At 26.2% G+C, this 24,171-nt stretch overlaps 1 protein-coding gene across 1 annotated transcript in view; it reads left to right on the top strand.

Moving 5' to 3' along the window:
- LOC122269195 (uncharacterized) overlaps positions 1-24,171 on the top strand; it is a 331,999-nt gene that overhangs the window by 305,467 nt on the left and 2,361 nt on the right. The window contains exons 10-18 of the mRNA XM_087152142.1: positions 4,089-4,344; positions 8,415-8,616; positions 10,100-10,222; positions 14,548-14,642; positions 16,203-16,327; positions 18,373-18,644; positions 19,925-19,994; positions 21,377-21,590; positions 23,696-23,847. Of these exons, the coding sequence (XP_087008268.1) occupies positions 4,089-4,344; positions 8,415-8,616; positions 10,100-10,222; positions 14,548-14,642; positions 16,203-16,327; positions 18,373-18,644; positions 19,925-19,994; positions 21,377-21,590; positions 23,696-23,847 (1,509 nt within the window). The remainder of the gene's footprint in view (positions 1-4,088; positions 4,345-8,414; positions 8,617-10,099; positions 10,223-14,547; positions 14,643-16,202; positions 16,328-18,372; positions 18,645-19,924; positions 19,995-21,376; positions 21,591-23,695; positions 23,848-24,171) is intronic.

Genomic DNA, 24,171 nt, shown 5'->3' with positions numbered 1-24,171 from the left:
TTTTTTCTTTTATTGAAATGAATACCCTTACAAACGCTTATGGTATTTTTGAGGTTTATTTTAGATTGTTTTGAGATGTTAAGTTTGACTTGAGGTTTATCTGAAGTTGACTTTTAAAAAAAACTTAAAATATCAACTTCCCAACGTGTATGAGGTTGATTTATTCACAATTGAGGTTAATAAAAATCTACTTTAGTGCAACCAACTAAGAGAGGTTGTTTTTAAGGTGTACAGCGTCCAAAAGAAAAAAAAACATCAGACCACCCTGAATAACTTTTGATCTAAGTGATGATCGGATCCTCACGTTCCAGGACTCAATCCTAAAGGTTCGAAGGAATAACCTCAAATATGCTAATTAAAAAGTGCAGACGATATTTTAAGTTACAAAATAAGGCACAAAAACGTACTTTATCCAAATAAACATACTTTTTTTTCAACAGATTTGGATTTCAGACCCCCAAAATATAAGGGATAGCTGCAATCTGGAAAGTATGAACCCCGTAGTTTGGTCAGGAATGCGATCCAAAGTTTGGACCTCTTAATGTTAAATTTACTTTTTGCATATTTCACAATATCTTCAGCATTTTTTAAGCGAATTGAAATTTTTCTGCTCATAATTATAAAATTCCTTTATCCTTAGATAATTCAATACAAAAAATAATTTTTAGTAATCATTGATTAGTTTTTAATTATTTTATTTAGTAATAGTCGGAAAAATTCTGAATTGTAAAATAAACAATTTTTATATCATTTTAAAGTGTCTAATTTTATTTGGAAAAATACAAAATTTGAGCAAAATCGGTTGCCTAGTTCCTGAGAAATTGAATTTTAAATATACGACTTTTCTGAAATTTGATTTCTCAAGAACTATTCAACCAATTTTACTAATATTTTGTATTTTGCCATGTAAAATTAGATACTTTAAAATGATGTAAAAAAATTGTATACCTTACTATTTAAATTTTTTCGCCTATTATTAAATAAAATAATAAGAAAATAAAAAAAGATAAGAAGTACTGAAATTTGGTTTTTGCACAAATTAATCTTATAATTCCGTGCAAAAAATTAATTCGCTTAAAATTTACTAGAACACCTTACACCGAGATATAGTGAAATTTGCCAAAATTAAAACTAACATTAAGGGGTCAAAACTTTGGAACACTCTCCTGATTAAACTATGGGAACCATATTTCCTAGATAACGGCTTTCCCCGATATTTTGTGGACCAGAAAACTGAATTTGTTGGAAAAAAAAGGTATTTTTATCCAGAGAAGTTACGTTTTTGTGTCTGATTTCATAACTTTTTTATCGTCTGCGCAAATCAATAAGCATATTTGAGGTGACTCTCTTCAACCTTTAAGATTGAATCCCAGAACGTAAAGATCCGTTCATCAGATCAAAAGTTATTCAGAATTACCCTTTTTTTTCATGTTATTTTTTCAACATTTCAAGTAAATAAGTATCTTTGAGGTATGAATAATTTTACCCGATCTCAACTAAAAAATTGCTGAAAATATGATTTTGATTTTAGTAGGTGTAAATGATGTTGGAGTTAAGGTTCATTAATTAGGTTATTTTTTGTGCAAAACATAACCTCATTTACCACCTCAGGTGTGTTTTCTACGCATGTCAACCTCAAAACACCTTATTTTTTGGAAAGAATAAGTCCTGATTAATTGCAATCACTGAGTCATCTCATGAATGACTATCTTTTATACATAATAAGAGATGTTTTTGGTTAAATTATTTATTTTTCCATATTCTCGAAATATTTTTCTACATTACTACATCTTTTCTACATTTTACACTCCAAAGATAAGATATTTTAAACCTCAGATAAAGTATTAATAAAAGAAAAAGGAAGAATTGGTCTATAAAAATTAAGATTACAATAAAGTTTCTTAATTTTTAAGTCAGTTTTTATTTAATACTTAAACAAATTGAATTAAATATTCTAAAACTGAATCAAATATTCTAGAACAAATATGCCTTTTTCTATTTACAATAATCAGAATCTTAGATCTCAGAAAGATATCAACATCTAGTTTTCTAAATTTATTATTATTTAGTTCAATGATATTTATTTGTAAAATAGTTCTTCTGATTAAAATTTACCTCCAGGGGGCTTTATTTCTTAGATGTGACTGTTTACCGAAGTTTTCAACTCATCAATAAATAAGCAAATATTGATGAAACTTATAATTATATTGTAACAATATTCCTTAATAATAAAAAATATTCCTTAATAACTAATTAAATTCTTAACCACATTTCTTAACCACAATAAATTCTAATTAATAATTAATATTTATCGTTATGTTTGCATCAATGGACTTTCAATTAAAAGTGAAAATAGTATGAAGTGTAAATATGTATTGTAAATATAAAACATGTATATTAATCTGCATCCTAGCTTGTAGATTTTGATACATTGTATATGCAAGATGATATTGATGTTCTTCCTAGTTTATGTTTATAATTAAAGAATGAACAAAATAACAATCTATAAACTAATCTGAAAACTAATGAATTTTATTTAAATATTTTAAGAGTAAAATTTAAGAAAACTAAATGTCGATTGATTACGATTTTAGTAAGTATTTCTATTTCTTAAACAGTAACATAGTTCATACGGATATCAAGACATGCTTTAATTATTTTAAATTCTACTTATAATTGTGTCATTAAATATATCTTTTAGTAATTCTCCAAAATAAAAGTATTTTTATCATTTTTTTTTTTCGTTTCTTTTTTTACCTCTGCCTTAAGAAAAGTACTTTTACATAAAGTTAGGATGAAAAGAATATTAGCATAAAACACAAACTGATTAAATTTTTATAATTTTTCTATTTAAATTTATTTCAAACTAAAATTACTTCATAACCAAGACTGGACTTAACATTTTATGTAATCAAAATAAATTCCTTTCGCTATAATTTCGGTTTCAAACAAGTTAATGTATGACATCCACTTTTTAAAGGTTCATAATTCACCTTGTTTGGTGAGTGTATACACCTGTTTCTGCTGCAGTTACAGCATACGGTCCCAATTGCTCAGACGGTTATACGGTCACATGACATACGGTCCCAAAAGCCCAGGGCTTAATCCTAGCAAGCGTCAAAAACGTATCTCTCACACGAACTCCACATTGATGACCAAGGACAGCAAAAATGCACCTCTAACACTCCTCATATTGCAACACTACACATTTTTCCACTGTTTGTCTTGATTTAACAAACAAAACATCTTAGTCATGAGCCAAACTGAAGTTAACTTTTACGAACATGTTAATTTATGATCAGCTTTACGAAAATAAGCAAAAAATCGAATGGAAGACCTGCACTTTTATGACTACGATAGCTTTACGGATATAATTTTGATTTTACGGTCAGTAACTGGAACACTTTTTGCCTGTCACTTACTGTAATCTAGATGTGAAATCTTTTAGACAATGCAAGTTGCAATTGCTTCGTAAATGTAGCGAACAAAATCTACCCTACTCGGAGAAAAATAATTCTGGAAAAATTACAGTACAGTATAGTAATGATATTTCTGGTAAAAACTAAGACAAAATTCTGGTTAATAAATCAAAATATACGTTATTTAAACCATTCATTAGGTAAATTTTTCATTCATACTATAACGTTTTACTGGAAATTTTGGTTTTAAAAACTTATTACTTAACCCAAACCAGAAGACAAGGGAGCTTCTAAATCAAATAGTGGAGGAAGTTTACCTTCGTGGAGTACTTCTCGATAGAACTAACCCTCATTTGCGTTACACAGAGAGAAATGAAGCAAATTATTTGACACAAAAAAAATTTGTACAAAACAAAATAATGAGAAAAAAAACTTCGTTTTTCTTGTGGACTTAAATGGACCTCATCCAGCCTAAAGCTAAAAATATAAGCCGAAGTTCTTAGTTTTAAGCGCAACTAAAATATAATTTTTTTTTTCATTTTTAGTTCACTTTAATAACGTAGTTTTTAAATTGTATTTAATAATCGTATATATTTTAATAAATTATATTTATAAATTGCAATTTTGTATTTATTGTTATTATATATTGCTTTTCCTATTTTCTCTTAGGATAACGGATTTGGTGGATAAATTTGCATCGGAAGTAAACTTAGAGAAGGGTGAAGACATTCAATTGGAGACGGAGAACCTGGTGGTCAAGGCTGTGTCCTGGGATCCGGAATCTAATGGCCTTAATGGAGAGGACTTGACCTTCTCTGTCCACTACCAGGCACGACAAAGAAGAGAATATACGAGTAAAGGAAGATATAGGCCATTACCTCCTTCGCAATCTTTCTGGGATGAGGAGAAGTCATCATTTTATAATGTAATTACTTATTCCAGATTAACTTATTCTAAATTTACTTATTCTAAATTACTTGCTATTTGTATGTTATAATGCTTATGTACATTGACAAATGCTGGATTGTTTGTATTTGTTTGTATTATTATTGTTTTGTATTGCTAATGTTTAAATTATTCTGGATTTATATTTCATTTTGCATTATTGTGTGTTGCTACTTTTTTAATTTTACTAGATTTTTTTTTGTATTTGTTTGTAGTAATATTGTATATAAATATTCTTTAATTTCTGCTATGGTACTATGTAATTGTAATACTATGTGTATTACTATGTAATACTATGTTTATTACTATTACTTTTTTAGTGTTAGGATATTTGTATTTTTGTTTTGTGTTATTATTTTGTATTGTTGTTCGTTAAATTAAGGTGGATTATCTGTATTTCTAGGATGTTCTATTATTCCATTTGATTCTCTTTAAATTATGATAGATTATTTGTAAGCAATTTTAGTATTGTGTATTTTCATTGAAAATTTCGAGCCATGCCCATCTTCTTAAATACGCGTTTTAAACTATATCTATTTTTTAATACGCATTTTAAGCTAAATATATTTCTTAAATACGTATTTCTAGCTATATATATTTTTCTTAAGTGCGCATATTGAGCAATGTCCATTTTCCAACATCCCCATTTTGAGCTATATCTCTATTTTCTTAAATACGTGTTTTGAGTTATATCTATGTTCTTAAATATGTATTTTTAGCAATATCCTTTTTCTATGAGCTTTGACCTGAATAAAAACTTCCGACGCAATGTAGATCGATGTGATACGATCGATATTCCATTACTATAGTACATATTATTTAATTATGAGATCTATATGGTGTTTTTAGAAAGGCAAATGATCCTAATAATTTACAATAGAACTATGTAAAAAATTTGCAAAACTAAATATTTTTTAATATCATTTAATATAAAATATTTACTTATAAATTCTTTAATAAAAAATATAATACTGCACGGATAAAAAAAATTCTGGTAAAACTGCCATACGGTATAGTAATGACATTTTTGGAGAAAAAGAACTTCATAATTCTGGTTAATAAAATCAAAATGTATGATACTTATTTGGATGAAACCACTGATCTGCTAATTTTTCTGTTTTTATAGTAATGGTTTTCCAGAAATTTTGGTTTTCAAAATTATAGCTCTTATTATAATGCATTTAGTAGAAATACAAAACTGAAAAATATGAAAGGTTTTTGAATGAAAGGTTTTAGCGCCATGCTCTAAGGTATCATGAAAAAATTACCTAGCCTTACCTCATTTACCAAATTTTATCGCATCATATTATAAAACCCTATCTCATTGTTAATTTTGCCATATCATTACCAAAACACTTCGGTAAAAACTACTGAACTTTTGGTGTTTCCATAAAGCCAGAAACATGGTAAATTTTACCACATGCTGGTCATTCCGGCTATACTTTTTTCGTTATTGTGGAAATTAATAATTGTTTCTCTGTATTTCATAAAAAATAATTGCTCTCTTACCGTTTTGTGATTGAACAGAAAACTAATATGACATGATTATTCACAAGAAAAGAAGATCTTGAAAGAAGATCATCAGCATAAAAATTAACAAAAAAAATTAAAACGATACTTATCTGTAAATTAATTTTTCCTTTAATTAACGGTATTTATCAGAAAGTGTTAATTATTCAAAATCAAAGACTTAAAATTTAAAAGTATTATTTCTTTATTATATTATAAGGAATTAGTGTAACATTTATTATGCAGCAATTTATTGTAATGAATACATAATTATGGTTTTAATATTTCAATAGAATTCAAAAGAATGTTGTTAAGTTTTATTAAGGATTAATTTTTGGCACTAGAGCTAAATAATATCAATAATAATGGTAATATAAAAAAAATTAACAGATTTTTAAATTAACTAGAAATTAAATCAGAATTTAAAAACAAGTAAGTGGAGGAAGTTGAGATATTAGCAAAACAAAATTATTAGATTTAAGCTTTTTCTCAATTTAATCAGGAGCTAAACTCAAAGAAACAAATCTGTATTAATACAACCAAGAAAAAAAATAATTTTTAGTTTTTGGGAAACAATCTGTTTAACACCACGAAATAAAAAGGGTTGCAAAGCACTGAAAGAAATAATGATCAAAACTACCAGAACAAGGTAAAATTTACCGCGTTCCTGGGTCTATGGGAACACCAGAAAACTCAGTAATTTTTACGGAAGGGCTTTGGCAATTATTTTATAAAATTAGCTATAAAATATAGTTTTATAACATGTGAAAAATTTGGTAGATGTGGAAGAAATCTGGTAATTTAAAAAATTGCTTGAAAAAATTTGGTATCTTAGAGCATGGCATAAAAACCCTTTATTCAGTTATGTTCACTTTCCCGTTTTGTATTTTTACTAAATGTGCGACAATGAGAATTATAATTTTGAAAACTAGTATTTCTGGTAAACCATTACCATATGAACGGAAGAATTACCAAATGAATGTTTAAAATACCGTATATTTTAAATACTGTTAATGACCAGAATTATGTTTTTTTTATTTTATTTTTTTTTTATCTTTTTGCTTAGAAAAGTAAATATTAATCAATACGGAAATTTTACGATGTTTTTTTTCTTGGTAGAACTTAAATATTTAACTGTAATTAAATTAATTTTCTTATCATGTATTAAAAATGGGTTTAAAGATCAGAATTAATATTTGTTTTTATATTTTAACAATATTTTTGCGTGTGTGTTTTCTTGGTAATTAAACCGTTAAACCGAAAAACCGTTTAAGGTGCTTTTGAAATTTGTTTCATGAAGTTTTAATAGTCTTTCTATAAGAAATATTAAATGCAAACTGTCAGGAAAATGTAAAAAATTTATCTATATCATAAATATAACTATGAGTAGTTATTATAACTATTATAGTTAAATATAATTGACTACTTTATCATATGCGATTATTTAGCAACCTTTTTTTTGTAATGATTAACAAAGAGTTTATGCTAAGACCACATTTCGTTCATTTTTATTATTTTATTATATCCTTCATTAATTAAAAATAAAACCTCTATTACCTAAATGATATTTATTTTTAAAACAGCATTATTTGCTGTCAAATATTTATTTAAAAATGTATAGTTCAATTGAATTAAAATTTTTGTATTAACAATTTCTTACTGATGTTCTTACTGACCATGCAGTAAATAACTGATACTCTTACTGAGCAAAATATATTATTCATAACTTGTATGTTATACATGACAAACATACGATTTTAAACAATTAAAAACATTTTTAAATATTAAATATGAGAGAATAGTCTTTTATAGAAGCATATTGTATAGCAGAAAATTTATCTTTTGATTAAACCTATATTTATGCAACTTAATTATTGAATTTCCCTAAAAAATTTACTTACAACTTATGTAGCTTTTTTTTAGACATTTCTCGACTTTTATGTAACATTTCTCTAAAAATTAATACTGGGTTACCTCAACGTACCCATAAAAACGGAAGACGACAAAAATATATAGTTTGCTGCGTTCTGTTTAGAAAACCGCTTCCTTTATTTTTAGCAATTTTTAAAATGAGTTAATAATTCTGCCAACAAGTGGTACTGATAACTTCAAAAAAAAACTAACAAACATTTTTTTTTTAAGTTTTCAAAATAACCACCATTTACTGCATTAGTGCAATCTGTGGAAAAAATAACCGATTTATTTGCAAATAGTTAAGCTGAAATGGTCTTCATCAAAAATCATTGAATTCAGTTGTGCAATCTGTTGAAGAACTTTGAAATTAATATTGAAATTTGGTTTAGTAAGTTGTCTGCCTTCCATATCAAACACGACATTTCCAACTTACATAGCATCCAGAAAACGACATTTCCATCTGCTACCATTTTCCTTAAATTCATAATCATTGACCATGAATAATCATTTGTTATTGATAATCATTGGTCAATCGTTGATAATTTTTGAAATACCCAGAACAATACATTTTTTTGTAATTGTAATTGAAACAGATGTAATTGAAACGGATGTTACTTTACCTTGCAGGACGCTGAATTGACAATTCCTGTCGAAGCACTTCTGTTGGCCCAAAACCAAACATATCAGGAGCTTAGAGTTAAATTCGTAGCCTACAAAAACGATAAGTTTTTCCGAGAAAAGTCATCAGCCAGGTGGCAACTATGCTACGACCGCGACAACTATCGAAGAAGATATAATTGTCTTTATACCGGTACATCAGGATATCCAGGTAATGTATTTCCTTAAAACTGAAGTGCTTTGCTTAAGAGCATATTTGGTAAAATTATGAAAATAGGCTTTGGAATAGGATGTTCTTTTAGGAGAAAAAAAATTTAAGATACCTTAAAAAAAAAATTAAGGATTTCATGAAGAACATCTCCTAAAATTTAAGATTAAAATTTAGATGTTCTTCGTGTTGTACGCTGCTGTTCCTGAATTATGCTTCGAGTTAACATTTCGTTATATTGTCTTAATAACTACAACTGAATAACTGACTATCTTCTTAAAATTCATATTGAAATTGTAGAGACATGCTAACTAGTTAAAGTAGCATGTTAATTGACTGCTAAAATGTATGGAAGAAATTGTTTACATGATATGAAAGAAACTGAAATATTTATTTCAATTTTCTTAATGGTATTTCCATTTTTATGCTATTAAAATTTAAAATATTAAATTTCTCATAATGTAACTTAACATGCTCATCTATTAGTTTCTTCCTCAAACTTGACTCTCTGATTATTTTCCTTAAATTCATATTGAAGTTGTCAAAAAGTAGTTAACTAGTTAACCAGTTAAAGTAACATGCTAAATGAATTAGAAAAAAATTATCTTTAGAATATACAGAACAAGCTGTTTTTGAAGTATATTCCAATTTTCCTTAAAAACCATAGCTTGGCCCAATAATTTAATGTTTTATGTTAACAGACGACCGTAATTTGTTATTAAACTTAACAATTTGCTTGTTTTCAATAATCTTCTCATAATGTTCTTCTACTAATTTCTTAAATGGAATACGTGTCAATGGATATTGTTTTTAAATAAATAATCGAATTTGTCAAAGAACATACCCAGTCTTTACATTAATAATTGAAATCGTTGCTGTAGGCATGTTAAGTGAATTTGAAAAATATTAGCTTTAAAGTATTTAGGAAAAGCTGTATCCGAAATTACTTTCTACTTTCCTTGAAAACCACCTTATTTAGTAAATTTACATAACAAATTAAGGATTAATTAATAAATTAGTAATAATTTAATAATTAATTAATAAAGATTAATTAAAAGAGTAATTTAAACTTAAAGTCGATTATAACATATTATTAAAATCTAAAATTTGAGAGTTTTTATCTTTTTAAAATGAACTAATTTTTTTATTAATGAAACTGAATGTCTTTAAATGTAAAGTGAATTTGAAGAAAAAAAATCAACTAAATGTATTTACTTGATTTACTAAATCAACTAAATGTACAACTTAGTAGATTTACATAACAAATTAATGATTAATTAATAAATTAATAATAAGTTAATAATTACTTAATAATTTATTAATAGAGTAATTTACACTTAAAATCGAGTAATTAATATTAAAATTAATAGGGTAACTATTATTAAAATTTAAAATATGTAAGGCTTTGTCTTTTTAAAATGCAATTATTTTTTTCATTAATGACACTGTCTTCTTTGAATTGCTAATTGAAATATGTTTGAAATAGGTCGCCGAGTACTTCAAGCCAGTATATTGAATGCCACAATTACTAATCTTTCAACGCCTTTAATGTATGTAATGCCATCACCGGCCAATGTAAGAGTTTATTGCACATATTGGAAAGAACATGGTAAGTAGTTTATCTTTAGAAAATATTTTCATGGCTTTATCAGGGTGGCCACCCACCTGGAAAACCTTGAAAACCTGGAATTATCAGGGAATTTTTTTTATACTGGAAAAAACCTGGAAAAATCAGGGAAATATGAATAAAAACCTGGAAAACCTGGAATTTTTAAAGAAAAGCTGGAAATTTTTTCTTATATATTTTTTTAATTTCACTAATTTAAATTATTTGCTAATTTTCTTAATTTAAATTGTTTCAAACATTATACCCACATTTTTTAGACGGAAATGTATCCCCAAGCAGTTAAAATATCATCAACTTACTTTGCTTTCATCAAAATTTGCTCCATTATAACCCTGTTAAACTAGAATACAACATAAAATTCTCCCATGGTTGCTAAGCAAATGTCTTTGATCTCTATGCAGACTGTGCAATTTAGGAAAGGCAAATATTATGGTGGATGTGGAAGACGGGTATTAGGATTCGGTTTTTAAATTCTGTCCGCGTTCACACAATTATTCAAGTTTGTTCGCAATTGAGACTGGTAATTTTTTTCTATTTTGACAAAATGAGTCAAAATGTTTTTGTATTTTTAACTTTATTAAATTCTTTAAAAATAGTTGGTTATAATTTAATAATAATAGATTTTATATTGCACTCTTTTTCTGAAAGCTTTTGAACTCCCATTCAAAGAAATCTATAAATTATTTTTTCTCAGTAAACCAACCAATCACACATTTCCCCCATCACTAACAGCAATGTTTGTCGACAAATTGTTACAATTCTTGCATTAATGCTAATTTTTTCAATTTCATTTTAACCTTTTATAGTATATTTTTATTTTGAAAAAAGTTTTTTTTAGAACTAACAATATATTAATATCAAATTTTACAGTTTTGTTGGTAAATATTAGTTTTTTGATTCAAAATTCGAATTGTATAGTTATCACAATATCGAAAGTTCGTAAATGTTGCTTGCATTCCAGAGATGATATTTCAAAACTATTCCACTTTTTACCTAAAAAAGCTGACAATGACTAAGGAATATATAGGAAACATATTAAATGATGTATGTACATAAAATATAATTTTTTTTATTCATATGTGTTTAGTCAGGAGAAGGAAAACGAAACTTAGTGTTTTAGTTCTGCACTGTACAAGATTCCAGTTGTTCAAACAAAATCAATTAACTATGCTAAGCTAAAAAAACTGTGTGCTTAGACTGGAATTCTTTAAATGTTTTAATTTCAAATAAGAAAAAAAATCAAAAAAGTATAAATTTTAAGGAATTTTATCTATTTTGTTTCTTCTATAGAGTATAGAACTAAAAATTAGACAATTTTACATTTCTAACATTTATTTTTTTATACTGAATCTCTTAAAATAAAAATGCTATTTCAAAATACCATTATTTAAAAATTTGACTTGAGATATTGGTTTAAAGAAAATATGATCAGTGAATTTTATAAAAAGCACTGGTAAGATGAAATACAGTATAATGCAGTATACAGTACAGCTTTATATTGAAATGTAATTACAGTGATTCACAAAAGTGTTGATACATTTATGACTTTCAATGAAATAAGACTATCCATTAATTAAAATGAATGTTTCAGAATGTATATTTAATGATAAAAAATGTGTTCTAATCTTAACAAAACTGAAATATAAAGCGACTGACAATATGAAATATTTTAAAAACAAAGGAAAAGTTTATTTTTAAGAAATCAATCATCAAAAAGTGACAAAAACTTTATCCCTCAAAAGTCATCATACACTTTTAAAGAAAAAACTCAGTCTATTAGTAAATCTAATTTTTCGTTAAATTAACATTTAGTGGAGTTTCCTTTAGCATCTACAATAGCTTTTAAAGGTTGAAAATAACTGAAACTAGTTTTTTTTTCCAGGTGAAATTCGGGCAGAATATTTTTTTAAAATTTTTACAGAAACTTTTACAACACTCAATTGCAAATTTCTGAATTTTTCCACAAAATTTATAATTTTAATCTCTGATATGAAGTCCTTCTTTTAAGCATTTTATCATACATATTGCACAGTTCAATTGAATACAGTAAACTAATTTAACATATTCATTACTGATTTACCTCTTATGAAGACAAATAATCAAATTTGGTATATTTTATTACGACCACAAGTCATTTTTAAATGATGAAATAAAATATTACGGAGTTAGCAAGCAAAAATTAAAATATAATTTTGCTATTATAGGTTTGATACTAAATTGCTAATAAGGAAATAAAAAATTAAATGAAAAATATTTAAATAAAAAAAGCAATTGACGATAATTTTAATTTTGAGATCCAATACATTTAGATGTACGATGACTTTAGTGGGGTAACATTTTTGTTACTATTTGATCAAAAAACTTAACTTTTGCTTTGTTTTTAAAATATTCCGTGCAGTTTTGCTAAGAATAGATTATACATCTTATTATCAAATACCCATTGTGAAATATTCATTTTAATTATTGAATTTTTATTTCCTATTTCAATATAAGTTATAAGGGAGTGAGCACTTTTGGGAGCCACTTTAATTATTAAAAATTATTGATATATAATCACCTGAAACTTTTCCTTAATGAAAATATATTAAACAATACTTATCCAAGGTTTTATTGGTTATTCTGATTTTGTCATTTTGTAGGTACACTTTGAGCAAATACTACTTAAAATAACACATTAAATTCAATAAAAACATTTAAAATTATTCAATAAAAACAATATATTCTGCAAGCTAAACATATTATTTTCTCCACGTCTTAATTTTTTAAAAATTAATGTTGTACCAGAACATTAAAAAATAATAAAAAAATAAATTTTTTTTCATGTTTGATATGTTTAAAAAAATGACATTTTGAATAGGATATTTTATAATACAGACACTTTTCTTGTTCACATCCTACACTTTATAAGAAAAAAGGAAAAAAACACAAACCTGGAAATTTTAAGATTTTTACCTGGAAAACCTGGAAAAATCAGGGAAATTTGAAATCTGTTTTCAGTGGCCACCCTGTTTATGTAATAGGAAAGTCATGAAAACCTGTAAAAGGCACAGATTAAAAACATTACAGCTGTTTAGATGCTATAAATAAGTATGACCGTCGAGGCAAAACTATATTCTCTTGATTATCCTGTTTTTGCTCTTATTAGGGTGCTTAGTTATAGTATCGCAACGGGTGAATGTTTTTTATTTAATTTTTTTTCTTTAGTTGCACTTTTACATTGTTTTATGTGTTACTCATATTAGCTTAATAAAAAAAATCTATATAATGCTTCTTTCAAATTATATATTACTACCGTCATTTTTCTACAATTTTAACTGAGTTAATCTTTCTTTGTCTAATTAGTTTTTTTTTTTTTTTTTTTTTTTTTGGTTTGGTTAGTTTTTAATGTTTTTTAAAGTGTATAAATAATTACTTCAAAAAAAATCAAAAGATAATTTCTGCATGCTCTCAACTTTATTTTATTATTATTTATTTGTTTATTTTTATTTACTTAGTTTTGTTTATTTATTTTTTTTTATTTATTTATTTCTTACATTTATTATTTAAATTTATTTCATTTCCTTTATTTATTTATATACTTGATTTATTCATTTATTTTATGCATTTTTACTCTTTTATTTACATTTATTTAATTATTTTTATCTATTTATTTCTCATATTTATTTTCCCTTATTTTTTACTTATTTATTTATTTATTTTATTTTACTTTTATTTATTTACTTTTTTTTTTCTTTTTCTATTGACTACTGAATTTTATTTTTACAGGACACATGTTTAGCTATTTTAATTTTTTGCGACTTTTTTTTTATTAACTTTCATGAACTCATACTAAACAAATTTCTTTGAAATACAGTTTATTTCTTTATTTTAATATACTTATTTAAAAGCTATGAGAACTTTGGATGTATGTTTGTTATATTAAGTATAGTGTATTCTTGTATTTATCTTTCGTTATATGTCTCTTTGCCATAACTTTTCTTTGGATAGGATATAATTGTGCAAAAATTTTATCAATATTTTCACCAATGTTTTTTAAATCATGCTGCTGCCATCTATATTCAATGATGAACACCTGAAACTCTAATTTCGCTCTTTATAGCATCTCCAGCTAATGAAAGAATGGAAAATAAATAAGCATCAAATAAAACTTTTCTTTTGAGACTGGAAAATAAAAATATTTTTCTAAGTGTGCATAAAATAAATTAACGCGTTATCATATATTTTACAATACCAAGAATTAGTTAGAGATTGATGCAAATGTCATATTCCTAAACTAATCTACTAACAAGCCTATACTTTTATTTCAGAACGTGTATGGTCAACGGATGGATTGATTACAAATCAAAGTGGAAATTCTACATTATGTTTATCTTCTCATATGACATCTTTCTCACTGTTATTTGTACGTATGAACACATTAATTTATTTGCCATATTTGCAATCTGAATATTAAATTTTTGTGTCATATTTGCAATCTGAATATTTGTGGCGTAAATACCACTATAAATATTAAATACCAATTCACTAGTATATAAGACATGTTAACTTGATTCTATCACGAGGTACCTTTTGATAGATGAAGGTTGACATAGTTGATTTATAATTCCCCACATTGGTGACCTATGGACGTGATAAATAATAGTCAATATTGATGGATGAATCCACATTAAACAGTTGATTTGCTTTAAAAAAAATATACTGCTCAAAAAAAAAAAGAAATCCGGTGAAGTAAATAAAGTCTCCCTATTAATAAATAATAATGAGCGAAATGCTAGAAAAAAATAATAATAGTGGAAAGCTATAAAAAAATGATGGGAAAAAATTGCGAAAAGCTATAAAAAAATAAATAAAATAACGAGCGAAATGCTTAGAAGAAAAAATAAAAAATATAATGAGCAAAAATTGAAGTTAATAAATAAGAAGCATTAATCAACTAGTGGTATCTGTTCATCGAATTCTATCACAGATAAAATTCTGGAAGGGGAGTATTGTGGCGTAACTACCACTATAAATATTAAATACCAATTCACTAGTATATAACGCATGTTAACTTGATTCTATCACGCGGTACCTTTTGATAGATGAAGGTTGACATAGTCGATTTATAATTCCCCACATATTAAACTTTTCTGCCATGTTTACAATATGAATATTACATTTCTTTACCATATTTGCAATCTGAATATTAAACTTTTATGCCATGTTTTCAATATGAATATTAAACTTTTTTACTGTGTTTGCAATATGAATATTAAACTTTTATGCCATGTTTGCAATCTGAATATTAATTTTTTTTGACATATTTGCAATCGGAATGTTAAACTTTTTTGACATATTTGCAATATGAATATTAAACTTTTCAGCCATATTTGCAATATGAATTTTGAACTTTTGTGTCATGTTTGCAATCTGAATATTAAACTTTTCTGCCATGTTTACAATCTGAATATTAAACTTTTATGCCATGTTTTCAATATGAATATTAGACTTTTTTACCATGTTTGCAATATGAATATTAAACTTTTATGCCATGTTTGCAATCTGAATATTAATTTTTTTTTACATGTTTGCAATCTGAATGTTAAACTTTTTTGACATATTTGCTATATGAATATTAAACTTTTCAGCCATATTTGCAATATGAATTTTGAACTTTTCAGCCATATTTGCAATATGAATACTAAACTTGTTTGCAATCTGAAAATTGAACTTTTAATTTTCTAATCTTATATTTATATATTTAAATTTTATTTATTTAAATTTAATTTGAAATTTACAAATGATGGTACCTGATTTGACAAACACTGATCTTAAAGTGATTTTATATTGTGTCTTAACTAATCCCTTTCTTTATATGGAGAAAACAAAATAGCTAGAAAAATTAATTAAGTAGTTTTACAATGCAATTGCTAAGTTAATGTATTTTTAATGCTTCTAGATTATAAAATTTTTATCTTGACAGGATCCGTCTCCAAATGAAGGAATCAACCCTGATCACTATTTCACTCTCTCAATAATTTCTTATGTTGGCTGTGGATTATCTATGCTTGGACTTACATTGACTATCATAACTTATTCTTTATTCAGGTAATTATAAATCGCCATTTATCTCTCACTCTTTCGTGATTAATTTGTCGTGAGCAATGCTCCCTTGTCAGAAAAATTTAAAACATAATTATATTTTATAAACTCACAGTTTCAAATTGTATGAATTATATTTAAATAATTCAAAAAGAGATTTTTAATCAATTATAAGAAATTTAATATTTAATTGTACTTGATCGGCTCCAAATTACAAAAATTATTTTATAAAAAGAAAAAGAAAAAAAACATAAATTTATTAGATACTTATGAGATACGATATGTTTAACAGGAAAAAAAACGCTTAATAAGGAAGACAAATGATAGAAATTATAACTCATTTAAAATAATAATAATGTACTTAAACTTTAAATAAATGAACTATAGAATTAAAAGATATGTTATAGAAAGTATGCACATAAATTTGGTTAATCGTATTTAATTACGCTATCAATTCATTTTAATCATTAGTTGCGATTTCTTGATTACATCTAAAATTAATTTTGTTTTTTTCATGTTATAATAGGAAGAAAGTTAACCGATTTGTTCCTTTTAACTGACGATATAATATTATAGACTTTCTCTCTTTTTCTATTAATTCTCTATTAATTTAATTGGTGATATTTAATCTTCATAAATAAAGAATATTAAAAATACTTTCATATCTAATTATTTTAAATTATATTTGATATTTAATGACTATTAATTACCTTTCGTGTAAATTAGGCATGTCGTTCATTATATATAGTGCTGCCATCTGTGAATAAAATTATAAACATTTTTGATGTAGAAAGAAAGTTTTCCATACTACTGCCTAGATAGCAGCACTAAACACTTTTTAGATGCCAAGTAGAGTAGTGTAAAAAAATAACAATGAAATGTTAAACTTACTATTACATACTAAAATATTTAAGCCGAAACATCATAAAGTATTTAAATATAATTTAAATAAGAGGAATACTATTTAATTTCAATCAAATTTTTTTGTTATTTTGTTTTATTACATAAATAAAACACATATAGCAGACAAGTTTTCTTTTTTTCTATTTTTTTTATCAAAACTCTTTTTGATAAATCTTTTTGTTATTTATTTCATGAAAAGAATAGAATAAAACAAAAATGTAATAAAAATTTGATAACTCTAACTTGCTCTATAACAATTTCAGCAAATTCAGTAAGTTGTCAAGTAAATTGTCTCAATTATTTAATACTATATTTACGTAATATTTACTATAGCTATACCATTTTTTCAAAGGATCCTAAATTATATTCAAGCGAAAAAGGGTTATTGAATAGAATAATTAGTGAATTAGACGGGGGGGGGACACCAAAACCTGTTTCATTTTTTTTTAATGAAACTAGGAGGTATTTCCAAAAAACGTTTTTTACTCATCTATGTTTACTCTGGTTGGTTTTTCACGTTTTGTCTCGGCTTCCCCAGCACTGATTTGTTGGATTTCATAACAACTAGTAATATGTGTACTTTGTATGTTTACTTTTAACAATAGTTCTAAATGCATAAACGTTAAGTGGTTTTTTAGAGAACTCTGTGAAACGTTTGCTTTCTCATTTAAATGCTGAATTTGCTTTCGAATTCCTGGAAAAAAAGGGATGGATTTGTTTTTCTTTGCAAAATATTCCGCATCAAATTACGGTATGAAATATCAACAATTTAAGCACATCATCCGTAAAATACATTTCACCGTAAAATACATTAATTATACTGGATTTCTTACGGTAATATTTAATTAGATTTTAAGGTAATTATCATTGTAAAAAATCCAGTTTATCAGAATTTTTATTCCGTTACATGCTTCAGTAAAACTAGATTTTAAAGTAAAAAATATCCGGAATTTTTACAGTATAAAATAATTGAAAAGTTTCATAAAAGATATTGAGAATATTTAAATATTAATTATTTTTTATGGACTCTAAAACTGTTTCTGACGCAATTTATGTCAAGAAACCTATTCACTGATTATTGCAGATAAGTTTTTACATTAAAAACTTCGAAATCTTTTTTCACTTTTTTTACTAATTTTTTTTTTCAGATGTTTAAATCGGGACCACCCGGGTCAAATTCTGATACAACTTTGTATATCCATGCTTATGATGAATACTGTATTCGTACTTGGATCACAAAGAGGTAGTATTTTAGGTGGTATAGATGTTTGCGTTACGGTCGCAATTTTGATACACTACTTCTTGCTGGCAACACTAACCTGGATGTGCGTTGAAGCTATTAATATGTATCAGCTCCTTATCCACGTCTTTGCAACTTCTGAATCACATTTCATGCTGAAAAGATCAGTTCTCGCTTGGGGTAAGTAAAATACTTGTTTCTAAAAAATCTGTAATTTAAAAACATAAATTCAAACTTCATTTTTTATTTGAATGCTAATAAAAGTTATTAGATTTTTAAAAATTTATGAGATTATTTAATACCGTTTATACTGTTGTTATTTTATACTGTTCTAGTCTGAAAATTTATTAAAAAATAACCTTCTCCTATCTTTCCCCCCCTCAATGATTCTTCCCCTCAATAATTCTGCATTTTTCATCCTCTCTCTCATCCATTATTCCTTTACTTCCCACCCACAACTGCAAAACGACTCTTGATTTAAATTTGTATTTTATAAAATAATTCAATTTATTGTAAATTTGTATTTTGAATTGATGAAATAATTCAATTTATTGTTAAAAAATCAATAATAAGAAATTAAGATTTTCCTTTGGCTAAGAATTCTGAAATTTGGCTGATACTTTTGATATTTGGCTAACTTACTGGCTAATAATTAAGTCCTTAGCAAGAGACCTGTAGGTGATATATCTTTTTTTTTCCACTCCCAATACACGCATTTTTCACTACCTTATTCGTTTTAAACTGATAAATATAATCTCATTTTCTCTCTATCATTTAAATAGTTTTATAATAGTTTTATAATAGTTATATCATTTAAATAGTTACTATAAGCAGTTTTAAGTTCGCTTAATGCGTAAATATGCTATTATTAGAATGAACTATTTATGTCATTTTTATGCTACAATAAGCATTACATATGTATTTCCTAGCTTTTGAAATTTCTTTTATTACTTAAACTTTTTTTTTAAATCATTCTTAATCGAGTTTTAACTAAATTAAATCAATTATTCAATTTTTATTACATTTTGTAAAAAGCTAGTATAAAATATTTTATTATTTTCTTAACAATCCATGTAACGGCTTACTTTTTATTCCAATACTAATGTAGACTCATTAATTCAATGTCCGGACTAAATCTAAAACAAAAATCTATTTATAACTACATTGATCGTTAAGAAAGGAATAAAATACATATTTTATACTCGCTTCTTATAAAATGTAATAAAAATTAAATAATTAATTTAATTTAATTAAAATTAGATTAAAAAAGATTAAAAAAATGTAAGTTTATGTAATTAAAGAAATTTTAAAAGCTAGGAAATACGTAATGCCAATTGTGGCAGTGCATATTTCCTAATGCCTATTGTGGCATTACATATTTCATTTCGACTGTTAATTTTTATGTCAGTATTTTTTGTGGATTAATGAAAATATAACCATTTTATTTTGTTCATTTTTAGGTATACCTTTCATTGTTGTTGGAATAACGGTGTTGATGGACTGGGAGGTTTACTACAATCAAAATGAATAGTAATTATATAATATATTCTATTACATTGTGTTTGTTTTTGAAATAAAATATAATACATACACTGAGAAAAAAAGTGTGGTCAAAATTATCAGAACATGGTAAAATTTACCGTGTATTTGGCTCTATGGAAGCACCAAACAGCTCGTTAATTTTTACCAGCGCTTTGGTAACGATTTTGTTAAAATTAACTAAAATAAGGTTTTATAAAATGAGATACATTTTGCTAAATAGGTAAAATTTAATAATTTTATCAGGATGCTTTAGAATATGGTGTAAAAGACATTTATTTGGTTAAATTTACTCTTCAGTTTTGCATTTTTTACTAAATGTGTGGTAATAAAAATTATAATTTTGAAAACTAGGGTTGCCTATAAACCTTTACTATATGACCGGAAGAATTTCAAAATGAATGTTTTAAATATCGTATATTTTAGTTATAACCAGAAATGTCATTACCATAGAATACGGTAATTTTACTAAAACATTTTCTCCTTTAACATTATGACATTGCTATTAAACAATAACATAATATATCTACTCATGAATATATATATGATAAGATGACAATTTTTTATAACAAGGAAATAAAACAAAAATATGTACATATTATTTGCTACTTTTGTTAGATTCATTTTTGTTACTGTAATAGATTATTTATTTCGATATCACTTTTAGACAGTAACATAATCTGCCTACTCATGATAATATGCAAAATAAAATTTTTGTTATTTGTAAGATTAATACATTTTGACATTGCTATTAGACAATAACATAATATGTCTGCTCATGATAATATGCAAGATAACCATGCTTTTTTTACTAGGAATAAGAATAGAAAGATGTATATTTTAATTGTTGTATATGTTAGTGTTAGATTAATACCTTTTGACATTACTCTTAGACAATAACATAATATATGTCTGCGCATGATAATATACAAGATAACCATTGTCTTTTTTTACAAGAAATAGGAACAGAAAGATATATATTTTATTTGTGATTTGTGTTAGAATAATTTTTGTTATTGTGTTAGATTAATACATTTTGACATTACTATTAGACAATACAATAATACATATACTCATAATATGCAAGATAATCATTGTTTTATAACGAGGAATAAGAACAGAAAGATATATATTTTATTTTTTATTTAAGTTAGATTAATTTCTGTTATTGTATTCGAATAATTTTTGTTATTGTGTCAGATTAATATGTGTTGACACTCTAATTAGACAATAACAATGTACATCTTCTTATGGTAATATGTACGGTAACCACAGTTTTATTACAAAGAATCCGAACAGAAAGATATATATGTTATTTGTGTTAGATGAAAATTTGTATAGTATTAAAAATATCGTTTTGTTTTTATTTTCAGTTGTATGTTGTCAGCTGCGAATCCATATGTCTATTACATCAGCTTTTTGGGTCCATCCTGCCTCATCTTATTCATCAATCTGACAGTATTTCTTATGGTCAGCAGGGTACTTTTCACCCCAAGAAACGTATCAGCTAAAAAACCTCCACAATGCACTAAAAAAGATAAGTTCCTCGTTACCACGGCCCAAGTTAAAGGAGCCTTTACAGTCATGGTAAGTTTAAAAATTTTCAAATGTTGCTCATTTTCAAACTCAAGAAAGGCTATTTTTCAAAAGCTCTGTAGTAGCAGGAAATTATGTTTCTTTGCCAATAATGTGCCATTTTCAAAACTGCTGTGAGGTTGCAACAGTTACTCAGGGCTGTTAGGTCAAGTTTAGCCTATCTTTTGCCACGGCCATCTACGTTTATTATCTAAACTGCTGTGAGGTTGCAACAGTTACTCAGGGCTGTTAGGTCAAGTTTAGCCTATCTTTTGCCACGGCCATCTACGTTTATTATCTAAACTGCTGTGAGGTTGCAACAGTTACTCAGGGCTGTTAGGTCAAGTTTAGCCTATCTTTTGCCACGGCCATCTACGTTTATTATCTAAACTGCTGTGAGGTTGCAACAGTTACTCAGGGCTGTTAGGACAAGTTTAGCCTATCTTTTACCAACGCCACCTACGTTTATTCAGAAAATTGTGCAAACCGTTAATATGGAGAAAAGCTACAGATTTGAGAAAATGAAAAGCGTTTGTGGTCTAATTTTTTTAATATTTAGAAACTTACTCCAATGCTGAATTATCTGGGTTCATAAAAAGTTGCAGAAAAAGGGAAATAAGGCATTGATTTTGATGATATTCGTCCAGGCGGAAAAATCTCGCTAAATAAGCGATTTTTAAAAGAAAAAATCTAATAACCTTTCAAATGTTTTAGTTATTTGTCCGCTTTAAAGCTCAGATAATTCCTTATAGAAAGATAGCTTATGCAATTTAAAATTATAGCTTTGCTTGCAAAAATTTTGGTTTTAAATACTGCAATTCTTATTACCACATATTTATTTAAAAATACAAAACTGAAAAGTACATTTGTCTGGTGGCTTGTAGCTGTCTATTCGAAAAATAGTTATTGTAGTTTTTTTTTAATGTTTGATACTTAATTGTTTTTTTTATATGATAAACTCAATGATCGACGTGAATGTGGTAGCATAGGTGGACTACGTTACCAAATTAGCATTTCTAAAGTTATTTGTGACCCTGTATTTATTTGTTTACAGTTTTTCTTTTGATAGTTGCTAATACAAAATAAAAGCCGCTAATAAAAGTTGCTAATGCATAATAAGTAATAAAAGCCAATGGTAATTAAAATTAAAAAAATAAGATATGTGCTGTTTAACCTAATTAATAGGGAAATAGTACTAATTATTTTTAGAGAAACTTAAAAATCACTATGTTTTTATTGAAGTCAATGATGCTTAAATAATTTTAGAAATAGGTATTAATTGAAATAAAAAAATAAATAAGATCTATACTAAAAAAAATTAATGGAGAAATTGTGCTAATTATTTTAGAAGAAACGTAAAAATTGCAATTATTGACACCAATGATGCTTAAACTAAAAACAGGTACCAATTCAACTAGAAATAAAAAGCTATTTACTACAGGTAAATTAATGGAGAAATTATACTAATTCAGTTTAGGATAAACGTAAAAAACAATTATTGACGCCAATGACGCTTTATTAATTTTGGTAATATGCACAACTAATATTATGGAAATTGATGCAGTTTTAATAAGTACCAAATATGCTTACATAGACACAATTAGTATATTTGATACTTATTTAAACTGCATCAACATTGAGCCATTTTAATACAGATACGGTGGAAATTTATACGGTAGAAAGTGATACGGAATGCAGTGGAAATAGATTTTTTACGGCCACTAGAAACTGCTACGTCCCGGAGAAAATTTGGTTTGGGAAAATTTTCCTATCCTGAGTTGACCATGAATAATATCAAATGATACTGGATACAGTTAATCTTCGTTACGTTAAGATGAAGAATTATAAACCCTTTTTAATTAATTTAATAGCGTAAAGCCACGGACAGGAATGAAAAATAACAATATTAAAAAGTAAGAATTAATTGTGTTGGTATAGTGTGCTTTCAGTTCTGTGCAGGATTTTTTTAGATTGTTCAGTACAGATAATTTATTCAGAGCAGATTTACTTTTTTTAAAATCTTTACGAAGAACAAGTATTTAACTACTAGGAACGTTAAGAAAAATCTATACGTTTAAAACAATATTATATGAAATATTTTACGTTTTTTTTTAAAGGTCCTCCTCGGAGTTTCATGGGTGTTTGGTGCTTTTGCTGTTGGTTCCGCTAGACTTGTCTTTCAGTACATATTCTGCATTTCTAACTCTTTGCAAGGTTTCCTCATATTTTTAGTTAGATGTTTACAATATCCAGAAGCCAGAAGCGCCTGGTATGTTCAGATTTACTATTTTTCTATTTGCATCATATGGGGATTGTTAACCTTTTAATGTTGATTTATTTTTATTATTATAGTTATAAAATTAATGTAAGATTATAATGCTTAAAGCTATAAAACACCCAGAATAGCGCACGTCACTAAAATTAACTGGCACTCATTATAAAGTTGTTATTTACATTTATAAAACTTAGTCACATTTTGCAGAAAAAATTATCATTATTTAATTGATCTTCACAATACTTACAAGTGAAGTTTAAATTAATCCGACAACAATTACATGTTTGAATCTAATAATGTAGGTTAGTTTAGAAACGC

The sequence above is a fragment of the Parasteatoda tepidariorum genome, chromosome 9 (assembly GCF_982258835.1).
Source record: "Parasteatoda tepidariorum strain Cologne lab strain chromosome 9, Ptep-v5.0, whole genome shotgun sequence".
Lineage (NCBI taxonomy): Eukaryota > Metazoa > Arthropoda > Arachnida > Araneae > Theridiidae > Parasteatoda > Parasteatoda tepidariorum.
The sequence above is the reverse complement of the archived record's forward strand: the minus strand, read 5'-3'. Positions and strand labels throughout refer to the sequence as shown.